The sequence below is a fragment of the Vanacampus margaritifer genome, chromosome 19 (assembly GCF_051991255.1).
Source record: "Vanacampus margaritifer isolate UIUO_Vmar chromosome 19, RoL_Vmar_1.0, whole genome shotgun sequence".
In the NCBI taxonomy this organism is placed as follows: Eukaryota; Metazoa; Chordata; class Actinopteri; order Syngnathiformes; family Syngnathidae; genus Vanacampus; species Vanacampus margaritifer.
Genome location: NC_135450.1, coordinates 8,998,925 through 9,021,343, shown reverse-complemented (window position 1 = coordinate 9,021,343; position 22,419 = coordinate 8,998,925). Strand labels below are relative to the sequence as shown.

Sequence of the window (22,419 nt, the reverse complement as noted above, 5' to 3'; positions counted from 1 at the left end):
CTAGTTTGCTTATTACAAGTCAATGTATGATAATGATACTCAAAGAAGTTATATTTAGCTTAACTTAATGGATAAAGTTGCTCTTTTTATGAACCGCGTTGACGCTAGCTACTTGTGCTAGTACTGTCAAAAGTAACACAGTATGAACTAAAAACATGATTAAAAATAGACAACGCCATAAAAACAGGGAGGCTAACTGTGTCCCGAAGGTCTAAAGTAAAAAATAAATGAAATTACATTCTTATTTTTTCTCTTTTCTTTGCTGTCCAGACTTTATGGACACCTTGTATAATATACAGTACCATGATTTTATTTAGCCAAACCGCTAGGTGTCTTTCCCAGTCACAAGATAACTATTTACCAAGCAAAAACTAAACATTTCAAAAGAAAATTTGACCATTCTAGTAGTATTTTGTTTTTAAAGTCCAGTTTATGCAAGTCAATCGAGAGGTCACTTCGGTGGGAGTCATGTCAAGATTTTGTTCGTTGTCGGAGGTTATGTGTAAGGTGATGCTCTATTAGTCAAGGGGTTGTGGATGTGACCTGGCGTGACCTCCTCACTCAACGTGTTCACCCCCAGCTTGACTGAGCTCAAGAATGGGCAGCTTAAACACGCGCACCTCTCTGAAGGTACACTCCCTGCAAAGCATCAGACGCAACATGTACTAACTTGATGCTCTCTGGAGTTAACCATTAACCTGCTCAAGTGCACACTCGTTTCCAACCCAAACACTTTACTCTGCACTGTAGGAAGTCATTACTCTTAACAATTCCCAGTGTCAACATTGAAAATGTCACAGGTGATTTCTCAACTTATATAGGCCTCACAATGTGTTTTATGTGCCATAGTGCAAAAAAATAAAATAAAATAAATACTTATAGGTTGATCATGGATGACTGGCGTCATTGGCGTCATGTTTGGCGTCATTAGCGAAGCTAATCGCGTTAGCTAAGGAAGTGCTGACCCGGCAAAATTGTACCCTGCTTGCTAAAGATGCTTTCATAATACCTGCCAAAGTCAAAGGTTGTCGTTTTTTTTCTTTTTTCTTTCCTGTGCAAACGGTAGTACATGTAATGGCAGGGCTGAAGGTGACTCAGCAATTTCTCAGTTTCAGACGAGGCATAATGGCTTATCATGCCCATCCCTAATGGATACCACACTGCACAACTGAGACCAAACACTACCGGTACCAAAACATGCGCCATGGAACTGGCCTCATTAACTCGAAAAGACATTATCACATTCTACAGTCAAGTAGATTTGCCAGCAAGGGCAGAAAAAAAAGTTTATGCTAAAACAATGCCTAGCTTGGAGTCTCAACAGACGGTTGATTGCAGACAATGGAAAGTCTTTTCACCAAGCTAGCTAGACTCTTTTTTTTACCTAGCTATCTGTTGCATCAGCTCCTTCTGATCTTACCTTAAGTAAAGTGAAAATAACTTTGCTAGCTAGCAACAACTCAAGCTTGGGTGGCACCAGCAACTGGTAATTTTTCTGCTTTGGAGGTAGTTTCAGAGGCAGGAGGGTGTCGGTGTAAAACGAAGTCACCAGAATGGGGATGTGACATTTAATACCAGAAATGCACGTCCCCTGTCATTTTGTGTTGAAAGCAGTTGTCGCTGCCTGATAATTTATCTGTTATGTGGCGGGGAGGCGACCTTGCACGTTCCCTGCTTTGGAGGTAGTATCAGAATCTGGAAAAGGTGGGAAAACAACAGGTTTACTTATACTGATCAAAAGCATAATATTTTTAGAAACTGTGAGATAGGAAACTACAGGCCAACATGACAGTTTGCTTGCAGCAAGGGTATAACCGTCGCACCCCTGCTGAGAGATCTGAGCCCATGGGAGTCTGGGTAAATATTTGTCTGAAGCCTGTCGCACCCTCTTTGCTTACAGGAAGCAGCATGGATTCGGGGATTATGGAAGAGGGGTTGCAATAATGCAGGCTTTGGTGACCATCAGGGGATGTTAGTGTTGCTACTGATACAATAGGCCCTTCACTGGAACTGTCATTTAAGAGACAAGAATGTGCATATATTCTTACAGCATGTTCCGCTAAAGAATGGACTGCCATTTAAAGTGGTAGTCCAAGGGTGGGTGGTCCGGTAATGTGGACTAGTGGTGGTCTGCAGGCAGTAGAGGGTGATTAACTGCAGCTCTTAAGCCCTCTTCTGTGTTTTCTTAACCTGCTGTAGACACTCTTATCTCAGAGCTAAATCCCTCTTCCTAGCCTCCTGTCGAGTTGTGCCTTTTCCTCACCTCTGCATCCGAAAAGGACGGGGAGGGAAGGAAGAAGGAGCACGGGAAGGCGGAACATCAATCAGAAGTGTGACGCCGAAAGTTCTATGCCACTACGCATCCCGTCCTTTGGGAATTGGCAGTTCCTGTTTTGATTTTGACAACAGGCAACCTACTGGACTGTCTATAAAACTGGTCAGTGTGAGAATCAAATCAGTTTCTCTTCTGGTTTTGAGAGTGATAGATATTATAACATTTTTAATTTTTCATTTCATATATTAACCATTGTTACACATTATTAACATTTTAATTCTTTATATTAACTTTGTCAAAATGTTTTGTGTCCTGTGCAGAGCAGATGGTGTTGATTTCGGTATAATCTGACTTTAAGATGGGACATACTATTTAGTCTAAAAAGTTCCTTCTCAGCGCTTTGTGCGAAAACACATTTGGTCCTTGAGAACAGAATCTGTTTCGAACACGCACTCCTGACTCTGTTTTCGCCATCGCTCATGGAAAAGTACCCAGAGATATGTTTTGTCTACAAATAAAAGAGAGGAGGTCTTTTAACTATAAGAAGCCACACGCGGAAGAGACACATTTCGACGCTCTGAATCCCACCTGTTTAAGTGATGAATTAGAGGCGGTTTGAGTGTCCAGAGATCTCTTAGATTAAAAAATCATTTTTGCAAAGGTGTTTTTTCTTACATTAAATCTGTCTTCAAATTTTGGAACACGCAAAGAGGACAAATATTTTTATTCCTCTTTCAAGAGGATCAAGTCATTTTAAAATCACATCGATTACAAGTCTTGTCAGACATTGTTTGCTGTGTCTGAGGAGAAGCGATTGCCAGATTCCGATCAGCTGAAGTTCTGAGATGCAATGATAAGGATTTTTCACAGTTTATTTGTGCACAGCATGCACAAATCATACTATTCTGTGTGAAAAGGGACCAGTGTAGAATGGGAGGTTGAGGTTAACCATGGAATTTCAAGGTATCGGGTATCAGGAAATAGAAAACCGGGATTGGGATGTGAACACTAAATCTCATGACTCACTTCTCTTGGGCTGTGTGTTGAAGGTAATCGTCATTGTCTTATGATTCTGACGGGCCAACTCTGTGAAAAAGGGCGTCAGTTTTTGCCCAAGTCCAAGACACAAAAGATAAGTGAAGAATGTTCTTTAGTTGTTATCTTTGTTTTGATCATTGAGATTCCATAAATTAATACGCTGCCGTTTTGATGTATTTGGCACTTGGTTAGGGAAACCAGACATCCTGGTTCCGGACAGTCCCGATTTTGATATAGATACATACAGCACATCAAGAATATCAACACAAATCATTGTTGGCCCAGGACTGAAGTTGTCCATGGGGACATGGAGGTGGGAAAAGGGGCTTACCAAAACATTTAATGCCACTATCACTTCAATCAAAAATGGTTAACAGACATGAAAAAAACATGCATCACATCTGTTCAAAACATTTGAGAGCAGGAAAGGGGCAATAACAATGAGGAAGGATCAAGAAAGGTGAGCCAACTACCACAGACTATCCAAACCAAAGTCTTCAAATCTCTGAAAGGAGGCAAACAAAATCCATTCAGCTCCGAGCGGGACTTTAAAAAAAATAGCCCATTTGTCTAAATATGTGTGTGTACAGTGTGTGTGTGGGCACGATTTCAATGTGCGCCTGTTCCCGTAGTACAAAGGCACCGGTGTCGTGTAACTCAACCGAACCTGAAGGCTGCGAGCACAGGTGACCCTATTATGTTGAAAGTTTCTGACAGACAAGTGGCAGTGAATGTGTATGTGTGTGTATTTGTGCGTCACGTGTGTGATGAAATGCACAATGTCTGTGTGTGTTATCAGCTGATTCAAAGACCCCCACTCGTCAGAAGGACAAAGTCGACCACCTACTGGACTGAAACATTTCCAACCGTCACTTTGAACTTAAGCTACCTTGACCTCAGTGAGGTTCAAACAAATCACAGTTGAGAGGTTCTGGGTTTGAATCTTGAATCTCCCGGTGTGTAGAGTGTGTGTTGTCCCCGTGCTTGTGTGACTACTAGGTACCCTCTCTACAAACAATATACAAAAGTGAAGCAAGTGTTTCTTACCTCCACAATGCTTCTCAGGTCCTGGACGTAGGTTCTCTCTGTGTCCAATATCTCCTGAACCACACGGTCCACATACGTCCTGGGTCCTTGCACCTGACCGATCCGTTGTATGCCCCTGTCGAGACCCAGCTCCGCTTCTGAGTGATCCGTCGGTGTCTGTTCAGTGCCCTTCCTGCCTGGCTGCCTTCCTGTTTCCATCCCTCCATCATCTCGGGGGTTGTCCTCGCCACATCCCAGTTGCCGGGCGGGAACCAGTTCCAAACGTATAGCCCCGGAGTCCTGATCCGAGTTCACGGGGTTACAGTGGGGTGTGTGGACAAGGGTGGAGCGGCTGCCCAGTGAGCAGTGACTGTCCCGGGAGGAAGCGGAGGAAGAAGTGGAGCTATAGCTGACGGGCCTTTCGATGCTGTCCTGAGAGGAGTCCATGCTGTGGGCCGAGCAGTAGCGCAAGGAGGCGTAACTGAAGGCCGTGTTGCGGAGGCAACGGGTGGGGATGTCGCTGGAGCTCAGGACTGGGCCAGAGTCCGGGACTTCAGGTACAGGTGGCAACGCATCAGGCAGATAGCTGTAGTCGTCTGTAGGGAAAAAATGAGAATCATTCAGGTGATACAGTTGAAAGCTCAAATATTGCACTACATTAAAACCCAAAACAAAAGCACGTTCATTTCCATTACAGATGCGATCTGCTTACCAAGGTAATTCCTTACATTCCAGCTGACCACGGGCAAGCTGACCAGCCGCCAAATGAGAAGCGCTAACTGTCATGGTTTTCCTTGAGACACCACTGAAAGAATTCTATCAGGACGAGCCAACAGTCACCACCATGCCAAGAAAGATAATACACTCATTAAAAGGAATGTAGAGCATTTAGATGAAGAGATGTATTAAGATACAGTCTAAATCTGAGCGCTCTCCCAAGGCAATGAATGGAAGGCCTTTTCCACGAGGACAGGCAGGTTTGTGTTTGTGGCGATTTCATATTAGGACGGTGCCAAACTGGCTCACAGCCTCATGTCTGTGGATGGAGCCGTTGAGATGGGATCACTAACTGCCAGAGTCCCGCAGTCAAGCCAGCTCAAGTGAAAGCAGTCATGAAATGAATCAGATCAAGCGCCCCCCCCCCCCCAACCCCCCAACCCCCCAACCCCCCCGACCCAACTTCAAAGTTTTCCCTGAAGTTTTATGAGGCCCTTCTCTGTGAAAGGGTCAGCATTGAGTGGAAAACAGAAGGGATGTCCAATGATTGATAAATCATGATGTGTCAGTTGATCACAATGTTGATAGTGAAAATAGATCTGGCTACTAGTGTTGCATGCAAGACCAGACCAACTGAGACCAATACATTATCAAGACCGAGACAAGACCGAGACTTTTGGAGGTCGAGACAGAGACAAGGCCGAGACTTTTGGAGGTCGAGACCGAGACTCTTGGAGGTTGAGACCGAGACTTTTGGAGGTCGAGACCGAGACAAGGCAGAGACTTTTGGAGGTCGAGACCGAGACTCTTGGAGGTTGAGACCGAGCCTCTTGGAGGTCGAGACCGAGACAAGGCCGAGCCTCTTGGAGGTCGAGACCGAGACTCTTGGAGGTTGAGACCGAGACAAGACCGAGACTTTTGGAGGTCGAGACCGAGACAAGGCCGAGCCTCTTGGAGGTCGAGACCGAGACAAGGCCGAGCCTCTTGGAGGTCGAGACCGAGACAAGGCTAAGCCTCTTGGAGGTCGAGACCGAGACTCTTGGAGGTCGAGACCGAGACAAGGCCGAGACTTTTGGAGCTCGAGACCGAGACTCTTGGAGGTTGAGACAGAGACAAGGCCGAGACTTTTGGAGGTCGAGACCGAGACAAGGCCGAGACTTTTGGAGGTCGAGACCGAGACTCTTGGAGGTTGAGACCGAAACAAGACCGAGACTTTTGGAGGTCGAGACCGAGACAAGGCCGAGCCTCTTGGATCGAGACTTTTGGAGGTCGAGACCAAGGCAAGTAGTTTCAAGTTGTCTTGAGACCAAGACCGATTTCGAGAACTACAAAACTACTGGCTACACGTTAAAATCCAGTGGATTCTTCCAAATTCATAGGCTGCAGTACATAACCTCAAAACCACAGGTAGTATGTTGGGACCATGCCAAACCAAGAATCCCTTGTAGGGTTCATTCTATCCATCCATTTTCCGAACCACTTATTCTAGATGACAAAAAAAAAAGAAGAAAACTGACCGTATCTTCGGGAAATCCTGCGCTTAACAACCTACCTAACTAATCAACCATCAATCAGAATGCCAAAATTTCCTCCGCATTGGGGCTCACTTCAACCCCAGAGGTCCAATATTCCAGTAACACACCGACATGCGATGCCCTTTGCACCGCCCTCTACCTGCCAAGCATCCGAGGCCTTCTCACATCAAAGTCACCGAGATCACACAGTCGCCTTCAAAAAAAAAAAGAAAGAAAGAAAAGAAACATGAAACGGCAAACGGAGCGCAGCCTCAAAAGAAACCGAGTGTACATACACACACACACACACACTCTCTCACCTTTCTAGTAGGTAGCTCACAGGGCCCTGTGCCGCACTGACACCTCTTTCAAGCACGCTCTGGCAACCGTCCTGCTTGCTGAGTATCACGGGTTGGAGTGATAGTAGCAACTGCTCAAACTAATGCTCAGCCAAATGACGAGCTTGAAGCAAAAACTGCTGACATTGTGAAGTTGCTATGGAAAATTCAGCAGATATTTTTAAACAGATTTTCCACTATCAGCTGCATATTAAGGACATTTTAACAAGGTTTTTTGATTAAAACCAGCTTTGTAGATTAATCGGTTGATCATTCGAGGCATCAAAAAAACATTTGTTTTGATTAGAGCAGAGTGAGTACAAACAACTGTTGTAGAATTTTGTATAAAATATTTTGAGCATTTTCTTTTCTTCACATTTCTGTAGTGTTGTATAGTAGAGACAACAACAACTGAGACCAAGACTATATTGAGACTGGAGGGTATCGAGACCGAGATTAGACCAAGACTTTTGGATACAATATCCTGATGAAAGGAGAGACTCTAATCTTTCTTTTGGTAGGTTCCATGTTTTTATAGCAATAGAACAGAATATCCTGTGGACTTCGCAAAATCAGTCAAAATCCAGTAAAACAGCCGGGAGCAAAGGGGGTTGCTTCAGTGAAAATGGCTGGGAATGAATGAGTTAATATTTCATTTGTTGAATATGAATTGAGCAGCCAAATCCACTCGTTATCCATCTCAGGGGTCGGCCATTTTTAAACTTACTGTCAACTGAAAATGACATCACAGTGGCTCAGGTAAGCTTGCAAACGTCACATGACCAAACTCAGAAAACAGGTGAGCCGTGATTGGTTGTTACGTGAACAACTGTGATGCCATTTTCAGTTGACAGTAAGTGACAAAATGGCCGCTCCTGGCATGGATAAAAATGGGTGGATTTTGCTGCTTAATTCACAAATGCAAATCAGAATGCCATGTTCAGACTTTGTAAATAAACTATTTTCGGGTCGACTTGCACATTCTGTTACTGCATCCTATTATAGAACGTTGGCAAGCTCTATAAATGCAATGAATTATAGCATTAGTGTTTCCAGAAAAAAATAAATGACGTCAACTAGTTCAAGCATCCCTAATTCAAACGGATTTCGATATGCTTTGAGTGCATCTTTTTCTCATTTTCTCCTAGCCAAGTGAAACAAGAGGGAATTGGAGCATCCAGTAACATAAAAGTGTATTATGCAAAACAAAACACGAGTCAGTCCAAATGTTTGCATGACCTACTTTTGAACAATTACACATCCGACAATAATAAAGAAAATACACACACGGAGCGTTCTGATAAGCAACACAGGTACACAAAGCACAAAGGCCTACATCACCACCAGTCGTGATATTAATGGCTAACCTGCCATTTCCTTTGCTCTTTAAAAAGACGTATAATACGCTGGCGCTTATCACTGGACGCAATGCACTTCAACTAAGGCATGCGTGTAACAGCTAGTTAATCGCCAAGCAGATAAGACTAACTGAGTTAAAAGCATAATGACCCTCACATAAGCTATTCTATCTCGATACAGGTGGGCAACGGGCGCGCGCACACACCAAGCGTTTCCTTTAGCAGTGAAACCCAAACATGGAGTAGAGATTGCTCCATCTTGTGTTTGTCCAAGCCCTCCTTCCCACCTTCCAGCTTCATGTTTGGGGACCCACCCCGCACGTTTCCTGGGTGAACTGGCTCGTGTACACATACAGAAGAAGGCACGCACACACAAGTAAGCTTTGGTCACCTGCTCGCCTGATTACGTTCAACCTGATCCATGTAAATGATCTCTAATTAGGTTGCAAAGCATACAGGTTGGGACTGTTCCCACTTCTGTGTGTGTGTGTGTGTGTGTGTGTGTGGGTGTGTTCCCCACCACGCACCAGAAAAAAAAAAAAAAAACCCGAGTGAATCATCTCAGCAACCAGGCTTCAATCTCTGCTTTTCATTTAAGTTGACAAAGACAAAGAGCAGAGGGAGTTTTGGGGAGCGGGTTGGAGTCATGACGACGAGTCAGCCAAGTTTAATATGTTTAACATCAGGCCTGTAGAGCCAAAGCGGCAAGAGTGAAGATCAAGCAGTATTGCATTGACAAAAGAAGAGTTTCAAAAATTAAAAAAAAAAAAAAAGCTTATTTAGGTTTTGTTTTGACATCGCGGCGGTTATTTAGAAAAACAACAGACGCCTGTACAGTATTAACAAAACAACTTTTTGACAATCATTCTTTTTATACAAATTCATAAACTGTTAAATAGAGACCTTCAGTCACCTTTTTTTTTTTTTTACTTGTGACTGCCACCTCTGTCCCAAAAGCGTAACTGCAGCATCTGTGTCAGGCTCGTTTCATGGTGCGCGTGCGAGTACGAAGAGCTTTAATATTACCCTTTTAAAACGGCACAATGCACCTTTAAGGTCTTATATTTCAAGGTATCGGTACTTGCGACGGCGGCCAATACACCCTCTTGTGGCCCTTTAATGATCAGGAACTAGAAATGATCATGCAATTTTAAGAAAAATGCTATATTGGGGGGGAAATGTCTTTATTTAAAATGAGCTGTCATTGTTTTTGTAATATTTTATGTATAAAAAGTACTAGTGGTATCTGTACTTGGTATTGGTATCGGCAATATCGAAAATTCCAACAAAATGTTTTCTTAATGTAGATGCATAAATTTAGATTATACAGTAGACATTTTTCGAAAGTCAGATTTGAATTCTAGATAGATGAGGGTAAAACATAAAAACTTGAGCTGAGATTCGAACCCTGAACCTCCGAACTGTGAGGCAGACGTAACAAACACTAGCACAGCGTGCTGCCGCAGTCATTTCTTGTAAAGTATACGAGCTTCATTGTGTGATTTTAGTCAAGAGTTCAACCCAGGTCGCCTCGTGCAATAAAGTCAGCAGCCAACTCCGCTGCAATCGAGGACGAAGGTAGTTTTACCACCAGTCAATCCGCTTGTGTCACACATCACACTTTACGGTCGCAAGTGCTCGTTATTGTCAGAGTGGCTGCGAGCACCCTTGTCTTTTTACGGCCCCGCTTTCAGACGGTTTGCGAGCATTTTGCGACGAGCAGTTAAGCATCTGCTGGAAACATTTTAAATGAAAATATCAAAAAGAATGTTAGCTAGGTGAAGAGTTTTATACGATGCTGCACTGGCTACTTAGATGGCAAATTGTGTCAAGTGCAAGTTGGAAACGTCGCACTTGACACAATGTTATACCACGAGCTAACCGCTAAACTACAGTGCTAAGCAGTCCAAGAACATCACTCCCCACGGTTGCCTTTGAATATTATATGGTACAAAACAACACACAAAAAAAGCCAAATAAAACAAGGCTGAATATGAGACATGATCAAAAGGCAGCAAATCCAACTATGGCGCACAGAGGGACATTGCGGGATGAAAACAATCCGTTCCGGGACGCTGCTTAACCACATTTTTACACATTTCCTCATAGGAAATAAGTCACATTTTCATCAAACTAACCATTTCTTTCTAAATACATTATACATGTTTGAAAATAGCTACTGAGAATGTACAAAGACGGAGAACTATATAGTTCTTAATTGTGGAAAAAGAGCTTGTTAGTTTTTCTGATTTTTGGGGGGGCGTGGCTAAAATGGTGCAGCACTTTGGAGTCCGGCATGAGTCGCCCCTCCCCCACTACATGAGAACTTGATTGCCTTCGTTTGTATCTGCGGTCATCTGGTGCAATTGTGACGTGCAGTTAGCTAGCTAGCCACACCCCAAAAATGCATCCATTCAGATAGTTCTCTAGAGTGTCACGTTGTCAGCCACGTCTGTACATTACATAGAGAAAGACGAAAAAACGAGCTGCAAGGATTTTATTAATTTTTTTACAGTTCAACGTGACCAATTTAGAGCGCCTCGTTGTTGACCATGAGTGCACACATGTCATGCAGATAAGGAAGTGGGGAAGAAGGAAAAAAAAGATCTGACATGATAGCAGGGGTGCAGGTAAGCCACTTAAGAGTGCCTCGTTGTTAGCCGTGAGTGACAGCTGGTATAGCCAACTTAGAGCGCCTTGTTGTTGGCCATGAGTGCATGCACATCACAGAGAGAAGAAGAGTGAGTGTTGGTAGGGAGGGAGGGGTGGGGGGGGTTGTTGTGATGTGACAGCCAGTGTGTGGACAGAGGCTTGGTCGCTGGACTAGCCACTTAGAGTGCCTCGTTGTCTATAAAAGCACTATGAAAAAAAAGTGATTGATGATTGGAAATACTTGCCTACATTAAGCTCAATTAGAGCAGACTGTTGTTTTAATAAACAATAGATCTGAGTGCATTCCACAGATGTTTAATTCAACCTTGGTGGTCATTCTCTTTTCTAGGCCAACTGAGCTCACCGTCTAAATATGACATGTAAGAAAAGATATCGTCATATGACAAAAATGCTGAATATGTGCAAGCGGGAGAAGAGGAGGCCCAGAAGAATGAAAGTAGGATGAAAAGACGTAAAAGGAGGACAAAAGGTCAAACGCCACCCACTCCCTTTGCCGTCTCTCCTCCCATGTTTCCTTTCTCCCACTCGTGACAATCCCGCAATTTCAAGCCCTCCTTTTATAGCTTCGGAACTCTCCAAAGTCCAAATTTGATGTCATGAGCAAGACACCCCCCGTGATAGAGATGCAGACTTGATCTCAACTGACGCTAAGGACCTTAAAGTGTCACTCAGGATTTCACAGCGGCGCGCAGGGGCTGAGGCCTTACAGAGGAGAGAGGCCAGAGGTGGGAGAGGCCAAGGGTGGGATTGTAGTTTGGGGGCGGGGTTTGCCACATGGACCAACGTATCATCTGTCCCAACAAAGACCTGTGCTGACTAGGCAATCCGTTACAGGTTTTCTTGTGGAGGATGGGCGAAAGAGCGCATTGAACACTGGCAAGGTTTGATGTTTAAACGGTGACTCCATCCAACTTAATGTTAAGAGTTTATTTTGGTGGTCCATAAAAAACATGTCACACATTGTGTGTCTCAAAAGACAACAAAAAAGACTTTCTTTGAACACATATGCATCCACTTTTAAAACCTAGAAATTGACATAAACTAACATAATGGTGTGAGCTTAGCCATATGAAAGCATATAATCGACACATTTTATTTTTATCTAGAAAACAACAAAAAATATTTGGCTTTCAATTGTGATTTTAATCATAATCAATAAACAAGGTCTGACTTTTGAACCAAGTTGCTTGAGTTTCGCCGAGCAGAACGGGAGAGTTGTTGTTGCCTAAAAGCTTGCATTGTGCAATATTTACCGTTTGATTACTTTTTACTCAATACAACAGAAATTTCCTGGAGATTTGATTAGAAAAAAGGCGCGAAACATGATAGAATTCAATGAAAAAATTGTAGCAAAGGATGAAAAAGGCCTCACTCTTTGTAATTTTTGTCCGCCGTACGTGACCAGGTGTCTTCAATAAAGATAAAAGTGATGTTAAAAATTCATTATTCATATATATATATATATATATATATATATATATATATATATATATATATATATATATATATATATATATATATATATATATATATATATATATATATATATATATTGTACACATTATTTTTTTCGTATGTAAAATATTTGTTCTTAGGCGGGCGAGAACCGATACCAGGAACCGTATCGGTCCAATACCCAGCCTTATTTCAAAGTATCTGGAAGCAAATTTTAAAGGACATTTATTTATTTATTTATTATTTAAGTACATTTTAAAGGTCATTTTAATGAAAGTTTGTACTTTTTTTTTTTTTGAAGGAAACTATAAGTTTTTTTTTTTAAATGGAATTTTTAAAGGAAATTTTATGTTTAAAAAAAATGTATATATATTTTGAGGAACATTTTAAGGAAAGTTATTTTATTTTAATTTTTCAAAGGAAATATTTAAGGAAATTTTAAGGAAAAGGCTATATGGGGATAAAGTATATGCTAATATAGGTTTATAAATTTATCATACACACTGCCATGCTAAGGAAGTTTTAAGGAAAGGTTTTTTTTCCCAAATAAATTTTTAAGAACATTTTAAGGAAAGTTTCTATTTTTGTAATCCTTTTATGGAAATTTCGAACAAAATTTTAAGGAACGTCTGTCTACTCAAGAGTTTAGTATTGATCTGGAAGAAAAAAAAGTATTGACCATTCCTAGCTAGCTATTCTCAATAAAATGTATTTTTTGTTAACGGAACTATTGTCACCCAGACTCACATTCGCCAATTGTTGCAAAATCTCAACCCATTTTTATAGACGTTAAGAGCAACAAATAACTTGTTTTGTTTAAAAAATAGACTCTGAAAACACATGCAGAGCATATTATATTCTCAAACAATGTTTTAAATGATTTTTGCGCAACCCAACAAAAATGGCTCCATGACCCACTTTCGGGCCCTTGACCCACCATTTGAGAACCAATGTCCTATGGGAAGTAGACAGTACTTTCATTTTCAGACTTTCTGGAACAGATTAATCACGAAAAACACTATAATATACAGTTGCACAAAAAAACATAATTAGTGTGTGACTCAATAGACTGCTGTGGTTTTAACGCTTTCACAAAAAGTGGTTAAAGTAAACACACACAGCTTCTACTGATAATCACTTGCAAATGTTTTTGTTTTTTATTTCCTGGCAGTGAACAATAAAGGTCAACATGCACAAGTGCAATGACTCATAAATTCCCTAATCAGCTTGCAACAAATTTCACTTTTTGTTCTTGACATGCAGGTGAAATCCGCAGCCCTGGTGAGGAAAAAACATCCCAGCGCAAACTTACACCGCCCTATTTTTAGGGATCGCCGCCCCTTTTGGGACACCCGTGCGACCCTCGTCTCATTCTCCGACCTGATTGGATTTCAGCCCGCTGGAACACCTCTCAACTGCCTTGACATTTTCCACACACATCAAAGGAGGCTTATTGATTAGAACAAATGATCCCAAAAGGGGACGTGCCCTCCGTTTTGACCCTGATGTATTGTGGTGGTGTGGTGTGTGTGTGTGTGTGGGGGGGGGGGGGCAGATGGGGGGGGGAGGGTTGGACGGACGGCTCGCTATTGTCTCCATCACCTCAGAACCAAACACTTTGCCTCAAACAGTAATTACACCCCCCCTCCCCCTCCTCCTCCTCCTCCTCTTTTTCCTTGCTTTGCCATTTGTAGACCCCCTCCCTGCTCCCTACCCCAATTGGGCTACCCTTAAGGCTCTAATTTGGGTCACAGGCTGCAGAATGGCATCCCAACACTCCCAGTGAGAGGAAGCTGGCATGTATTGGCTTTCAGAGTTGAAAGCCGTTAAACTCATAAAACTGTTGTCATGCTTTTGATTACTACATTGGAAAAACAGATGATTTTGCTCTTTTATTCCCCTCAGTCAAATTCATTATGTTTCAAAGTGCTAGACAGGGAGCCTTTCTTCCATGTACATAAAAGGACCGGGGCCCTCTATTGACCCCCCATATACAGCAATTTGCGGTTGTTGTCGCTATACGAGTAAAAATAGGTTAGAGAACTTTGCAATGTTACACTCACTCATCACTTAAGCTAGGTGCTACTTATGTCCTGATTCAACATTTACAGACCCCCAAAGACTCATGTAACATTTAATCAGCTTACAAACATTTTGTGAAATTTCAGTTGATTTGTGAGCACACTATTGCTTCTCCACATTAATACCTATCTTCTCTGGAGTTATCCGTTCTATTCTTGCCATAGCAACCAGCATTTTCACCCAACTTAAGCTAACAAAGTAGATTTAATTTTTGTTCTTCATTTTTCCTCACAATTGAAAACAGTTAAATTAAAAGGACAGTGTGTAGAATTTAGTGTTATCTAGTGGTGAACTAATAGAATGCAAGGTCGAAGCATGTGCACTACAGTGGCCATACTTCTCAAGCCTACCACCAATTAGTACGTTTGTGAAGTTCTTCTCCTTCAGGTAGCCGTAGCATAAAGATGGCGGCAAAACATTTCAGCCTCATGTAAGGCACGACGCCACCTATGTAATATAATTAACAATTACTAGAATTACGATTCTATTTAAAAAAAAAAAAGAATGCTGATGTGAGAGAACATATTTTTTGCACATTATTGAAATGAATGGTTTTTAATGAATGAATTGTTAGTTTACCACAAGATGGCGCTAAATAATTCATACTGTCCCTTTAAAATGAATTAACATTGAAAATTGGAAAGATTTTACACACTTTCTCTTTAAAATGGTATTTTGAAATAATTGTCATGAAAAAATCCTCAAACCTCAAACTAATTGATTATCAAATTAATCACTAATCATTTTTGATAATCGACGAATAATTTAGATACATTTTTAATTTAAAAAAATTCCAAATGTTTGGAATTTTAACTCAACAGTAAATATTCTCAGATTTTTGTAGTTCTCCATGAAAGCGGACTGATTATCTTTGTTTTGCACCTAAATAAAACAATTATTTTTACTTTAGAAAACAATGATCAACATTTTTTGCCTATTTTATTATTAATAATTTATATTTGAAATTGTCGTGTTTTTAAAATAAGGATGGAATTTTTTTTTTCTAAATGTGAAAAAATTATGATTATTTGTTTGCTGAGATAATCGTTAGCTTTGACTACAAACCTCCAAACGTTTACAGCATCTACAAATCTAAATCACACAAATTAGACTTAAAAAGGTTCAAACTGACTGAAACTACATTTTTGGATTACTTATCTACTATTCCCTAAATCACCCCCCAAAAAAAAGACATAAAAAGTATATAGGAGTAAAAATTTGTATTTGAAATGCTACAGCTGCACAAATTTCACTTAAAGAAATACCCATGAAAAGATTCTCAAATACAATTGTGGACCACAAATGCGTTAAAAACAAACTAAATTAAACATTTGGCCTATGGCGAATCTAATGTATTCTCCATCAGGAATCAAAATCCACATCAGGTCCAAATGACTCAGCGGGAGTTGAACCTGTGAGAACGCCCTGCGTAAGAAAACAAACGCAGGGACCGTGTTCATACAACAGGCCGGACGCTGTGGAGCCACTTCACACACAACTGTCAACTGAGGACTAAATCTCACACACACACACCAGCAAAAACCAACACCGCACCATCACACACTAATCATGTAAAGTTGTCAGAGCTCTTCAGCATGAATTTTGTTTGAGGACAACTTTTCCTTCAATCAATCTACAAACGCATGCATAGGGTGTTTTTTATGCTTACCAGTTGGCATGGTGACAAATAAAAGTTTCAAAAGTGCCCAAGTGAAGGATTTCCCCACTGCATCACATAGTCCGAGTATTCCAAGAAGTCGATTGCCTCAAATGACCCACATTCTTCCTTTCATAGTGAATCCCTTCGCCCTGGAAATGTGCTCGGCTCACTTCCACTCAAACATTTACACTGCGACTCGCTACTGTGTCCTTCGGGTCAGTGCAGTTCTGTGGGGGATCCCGTCCTCGCTCTGCTCTTCATCCTTCCCTCCTGTGGCAACACATCCACCGCACGCATGAGTGTGTCTAAAAGTGTTCCCGAGTGTGTGCGTGAATGGCCTCTGCTCCTTCCCTGCTGGCTCATTCCCCTCCCCCTGACTCCTCCCCACCCAGCACTCCCATGCCACAAATGACAAGAAGGAGTTCTCCATTAAGTTCTCTCATCTTTTCTCTTTGTGTACAATCAGACTCTAACGCTTTAACATGGTGTGTCTGTGTGTGGGAGCGCTTGATCAATAGTCCGGCTCAAACAAAAAGCTCTAAGTTCAGCATTGTGTGTGTGTGTGCAAGATCAAAGAAAACTCAACCGGTACAAAGACGTGTTAGAAAAGACACGGGAGGCCAAGACGCATCATGTACATGAAAGTTAGGGCGAAGGGAGGAGAAAGGACCCATGTTTAACCTCACTGGGGTCACAGGTGAACTGAAGTCTATCAAGTAACGAGGTACACCTGATCTGGTCGGCAGCCAATCACAGGACGTGTATAGACAATCAAGCACTCACACCAATTGGCCAATTGGAGTCTTTTTGAAATGTGGTTGAAAGGTCACCAATTCCGGACCTCGTGGACCGGAATTGGTGAACCCTGAAGAATATCCATGCAAGCATGGACAGAAAATGCTAACTCCGCACAGAATGTCTAGACCTTGGATTTGAACTCTCAGACTCTGACATTTGTCTCCAATGCTTACAAAACACTACAGACACTTATGTTCATGCTTTATGGTTATGTACTCCGGTTATGTATTTCTGGACTAAAGTCTTAGAAAAACCTTCCGCTATTTTGGACTGTAGGATACCTTTATCTCCAAACTTGTGTTTGCTAGGTGACCTAACAACAACTGACTTACCACATAAACAATTTCAATCTACACTTGTAGCCCTTACTATCGCTAAAAAAACAATTCTTGTTAACTGGAAAAATAAACAAACTCTGAATATCGACCAATGGTCTAACCTCCTCATAAATCACATTTTAATGGAAAAAATATCTGCCTCAAATAAAAACCAAATATCAAAATTTATAGGAGCATGGTCTACGTATATAGAATTTTTTAACCTAATTCTGGTTACTTAATTCTGTCTGTTAGCGAGAGCCACTACATCGTGATAACTTACATTGGTGTTTCTGCATTTGGCAATTTATTATTATATTATATTATTAGTATGGGATTTTTTTTTTAATGGGCTTTAGGTGAACTGATGAATACACACACACTCGCACGCATGCACGCACACACACACACGCACATACACATACTCACCCACATACAAAAAATCAAATATATATATATATATATATATATGTGTGTATATGTATATATATGTATATATATTTAAAAATAATAATAATAATAAAAAAAAACATTCATTAAATTTTTTTAATTTATTTGTTTTTTTAAAAAAAGGAGAGCAATGATGATGTCAAATCGAATGAACAATACTGAGCTCTCCTGGAGAGAAAAAAAAAAGGATTTGAACCCTCAACCTCAGAACTATGAGGCAGATGTGCTAACCACTCATTCATCTTACTTCCACTACTGAAATCCCAAACAGACTATGAGAGTCTAGTTGACCAAGTACTGTTTGATTTGTAATAAAAAGAAAGATGCATCCCGCAGCAAAAATGCCCACCAATTTAAAAAAGACAGAAATAACGAAAATATGACCAAAAAAAAAAAAGATAAATGGTTTGAATTTCACTTTGTACAGCATATGGTGCACATTCACCCATCAGTTAGCATTCAGTGTCTTGCTCATGGATATTTCAACATAGTCACCAGGACTGAAGATCAAACAATCTTTGTATTAGGAGACAACCACTCTACCACTGAGCCACGCAAAGTGTAAAATCTTGATAGTGAGTATTAAAGTAGCACTAAGGAACTTTTCAACCTTAATAAAATATTTTCATAACTCTTCTGACGAAACATCAACTTAAAACTATTTGAATGGTACCTTTGCCATGGCCTGAGGGGGTCTGGATCATTTTTACTGGCAACTTTGAGGAGGATGGTAGGAACACTGCCACACAAAAAACTACAAATGTGCTAACTGTTTTATGGCATACGCGACTTCCCCCTTTCCCCATTCTTTACAAAGACGGAAGTCAATTTGAATGTCGACGCACAATTACTGCTTTCTTGGCAGAAGCTGCAAAACAACTGAAAAAGTTTTGTCTGAGGAGACAAAAAAGAAAAATGGAAGATACCTGAAGAAGGACAGTCAAGGATCAACATTGGCCCGGATTTCACTCGCTGGTGTGAGCTAATAAAAAAATGCAATGCGATTGTCCTCATGGGAAATGTGGTCTGCCTTCAGAAATAACATTACCGCTTTTGTCCATATGGCGCTGCCATAATCAACATAAACTGAATGTTCCTTAGTGTTCCTAAAAAGCATTAAAGGGAACTTCCAGAAACATCTCGTGGACTCCTATTTGTCACATGGGGATATGTTCCAGAACCGCTCGCAATAGATGAACATCCATGATGAGAGACCCGATCAAAAATACAAAACACTAAAACAAATGTAAACAAAATGTACATCTATAGAAAAGTAGCGTTTGTATATGACGTTAAAGGAGGCTGGGCCTAATGAGTGACATCAGGATCAAAATTGATATGGACACTATGCTAGCAGTCTAGCTAGTGCTAGCTTACCTGCGCTAGCTAGTATTAGGCAGCACCAGCTGGACAACAGCAGCACAATCTGCGAGGAAAAGAAGCTGATATGTCAGAATAGTCTCAAGCCAAAGTGTTGACGCAGACAGACGGTAAGACTGAGAGTCCCGGCAGCACGGGGCCCCCAGCCAGCTCCCTACCAATACAATAATCAAGCCCCCTCTTAACCATTCTCCGTACCCCAAGAAGCACGACCCTGATTTAATGGCCTGAGGGTCCGCTGACCCACGAAGACCTTAAAGCTCCTCTCCCAATCCAAACACCCCCCCCCCATCCCCCCCGCCCCGAGCGTAATGACCACCTCTAACTTTGGTAAACACATACAGCGGCGACAGTCCGAACGCCTGGCTTCAGCCAAGCGCGACCAGCTGATGACAGAGAATTGCAGCGGCGGTCTGCCTTATCTGATGCCCCCGTATGCGCTCCCTGAAAGATTGGTTCACGGCTTCACAACACGTAATCACAGGTGGACAAATTGATGAATGCTGGGGAATTGTACTTCTCGCGTATAACAATTGATCAACTAGGTGTACGTCTAATATAGATTTTAGCTTGAGCTAAAGCGTGTTAGCTAAAGCTAACTTCAGCGTAAAAACAGTTATTCAGGATCATATACCACTGTCTGTTGGGAGTTGAATTTGTTTAGTTGTTTCAGACTATCAACTGTCTATTTCTAGATATAGATATACCCCCCCACCCCCCATTACCTATACGTACAAGTCTTGAGATTTTGTTTTAATGTCAGTATGTGCTACGTGTGCTAGTTTTTCTCTTCTTATCCCTCTCCTTCGTGTCTTCCCTTCTTATCTAAGATCTGATAAGCGAGTACCGACTGTCATTTGTGTCCGGTCTCCCTCTGTTGGTCATTATTTTTCATGTGTCTTGAAAGGGTTAAGTCTGTAGTGTTAGGTCAATTTCGTTGCTCTGTATCACAATAAAGTTCATCCATTCATTCATCTATTTTTTTTTTACCAAAACCCTAAAGGATAATTTAGAAATAATCCACCAGAAGTGCAAAAATCCATTCACAATGGTCCCTCGGTTTTATTCATTTTTTAAACTGAGGGCTTTAAAACAAACTTGAATTCAACCCTAAAAGTAGTTGCAGAAAAATTTCTAAATGCCTGAACTGAGTCTCAGGCTTTTTTTTGGCTATACTGTCGTTCTAGCATGGTCACTATGGTGACACCAAGCGTTGATCCCCAAGGCAAAGTTTCATGGTGTGAGGATACAGCGAGCAATTGCTTGTTGCCAATAAACGACTTCATTCCTCATCACGCTGGCCCAGTGTTAACTCTGAAGAAGTGGACAGGGTTCACACACATGGCCTATTCAACATTTACTGCAGCGCACACACATACGGTGTTTACTTTTGGACAGCATAGTAAACACAAGCCTTAAAGCAGCCTCTTGAGAATGCTTTAGCGTGTGGAACGATACGACGTATAAGAGTCAGAATAGGGCACAGGAAGAACGGATGCAAAGAATGAGCGAGACTGTGACTAATGACATGAGTTTGCGGGTGGTGGAGGTTGGGGGGGTCATCCATATACAGTTTCCCCCTCCCTTGGAGACCCTCGCTGTGCTTGTCACAGGCCAGATGGATCATCTGCAGACACTCGTTTTCATGCCATAGACGCACACACACACACAAAACTCACAGGGCTCTTTGTTGTCACCATCTTTAATTAATCTCTCTTGTCTTCGCCCACTCACCTCCCTTAAAACTTAAACACTGGACAACCGTTACTAACTCTCTGAAATTGAAGTTGACATTAGAAAACTCAATCCATTCATAGAATAAATAAAGGGTTAATTTGTTCAGTTAAGGAATTCAGTTCCGGATCAATTTTTCTTTTCCCAGATTTTACGGGGCTGCAAGATTCCCGGTTGGTATTCCCCAAGGTTGGTCTGCTGTCTGCTTACAGTGCCAAGACAAGTTTAGGAATTTGGGAGTCTTGCCGTCCTCCTCAAAGATGTTTCAGTTAAAAGAGAATAGGAGTGCAAAGACAAGTGAAAAGAATGTCCGGCAAATTGAGGAACCGTCCTGGTGGAATATATACAGAGTATATAATGTATAATAACTAGCAGGGTGGCACCATGGATATACTGTAGCTCAACCCAGGAAAGGCAAAAAAAAAAAAAGTGCATGTGAGTTATTGAGAGTATACAGTGGCGGATATGTAAAGGAAGCTGTGTTTGGCCTGAGATTAAAAATGCAGGACGAGGGTCCCGCTCCAGGAAAAGGAGTCCAGCAGAGCAGGGAGCGAGGGACTTTTTGCCATTAAGGGAAAACATGTGACATACACTAAAATACACATTTACACAATTATTTCACTTAAAAATGACTGACAACATAGTGGTTGAATGCAATGTTCTAATTGTGCCACAATGGTGTCAACCACTGCTGGCCACAATAAATCTGTCCCCTTGGTGTGTGTCCCATTTGCTCGCTGCCCCAGTTCACCAAAATTGGGGCGTGTGTGCACTTCAATTCGTACCAGAATTGCCCTTTTACTTTAATAAGCTTCAAAGCAAGACAGGTCTTTGGACGATATGCTGAGTGTCTTACCTCATTGACCTAAAGATCCAAAGTGGTATTTTGCCAGCTGTGTAATTAAAAGCAGGCAGAGGTGGCATTTAAACTAAAATGAAAAGTTTTCCCACCACAATTGGAGGTCTAAGTGGCTTTGGTGAAATCAGACAAGTAAAATCATACTTGGACTTGACTAGATGAGCCCAGTTTGTTAGCCCGCAATTACACGCAAAGACAATGACAAGCTATCACTCACCTCCGGGTGAACATTCCCAGGACTAGCCTTGCCTCTGATGCCGGTATCTCAGTATCCCTTTACACGTTAATCCCATGTCCGAGGGTTGAGGGTCCGAAGTTGAAATAAACAGGGTTTTTGTCAAGGCAATCCAATCTGTGCTCTACACCTATATGAGGTCAGCTCCGATAGTGAGAGGCACTGTGAGAAAGTAAGAGAGTCAGGGAGATGGTTGGGGGGGATGGATTAGATCGAAGCAACCAAACTGACTGCCCACTGACTCGGAGGAGGGGGCAGGGGGGGTGGGGGGTGGAGGAGACAGGGCGAGAGAAGCTTGCGTATCTGAGCAGCCCACTTCCTGACCAATTATTGCTGCAAGATTAGTTCCTCTCACTTGGTTTTACCAACTGGTCTTGGCGCTGTCCTCCCTTGGGGCATGGCCGCAAAGAAGCGGGGGAGCAGCCAGGACTGCGGTGGACAGCTGACCCAAAATGTGATGAGCGTGGTCTAGATTTATGGCTCCAAGTCATGTGGAAGAGGATAGGAAAG

At 41.7% G+C, this 22,419-nt stretch overlaps 1 protein-coding gene across 2 annotated transcripts in view; it reads right to left on the bottom strand.

Annotated features, from left to right (window-relative positions):
* The window catches only part of LOC144039752 (pleckstrin homology domain-containing family G member 1), a 42,620-nt gene extending 20,552 nt beyond the window's left edge, over nt 1-22,068 (bottom strand). Inside the window, exons 1-2 of one of the 2 annotated variants that reach the window (XM_077553406.1) lie at nt 21,892-22,068; nt 4,361-4,935 (exon numbers count right to left, since the gene is read on the bottom strand). In XM_077553406.1, the coding sequence (XP_077409532.1) occupies nt 4,361-4,786 (426 nt within the window). In that variant the 5' untranslated portion in view covers nt 4,787-4,935; nt 21,892-22,068. Of the gene's footprint in view, nt 1-4,360; nt 4,936-16,145; nt 16,463-21,891 lie in introns of those variants that run through there. The other variant, XM_077553405.1, reaches the window with a different exon arrangement.
* Between the last annotated feature and the right edge of the window lie 351 nt (nt 22,069-22,419).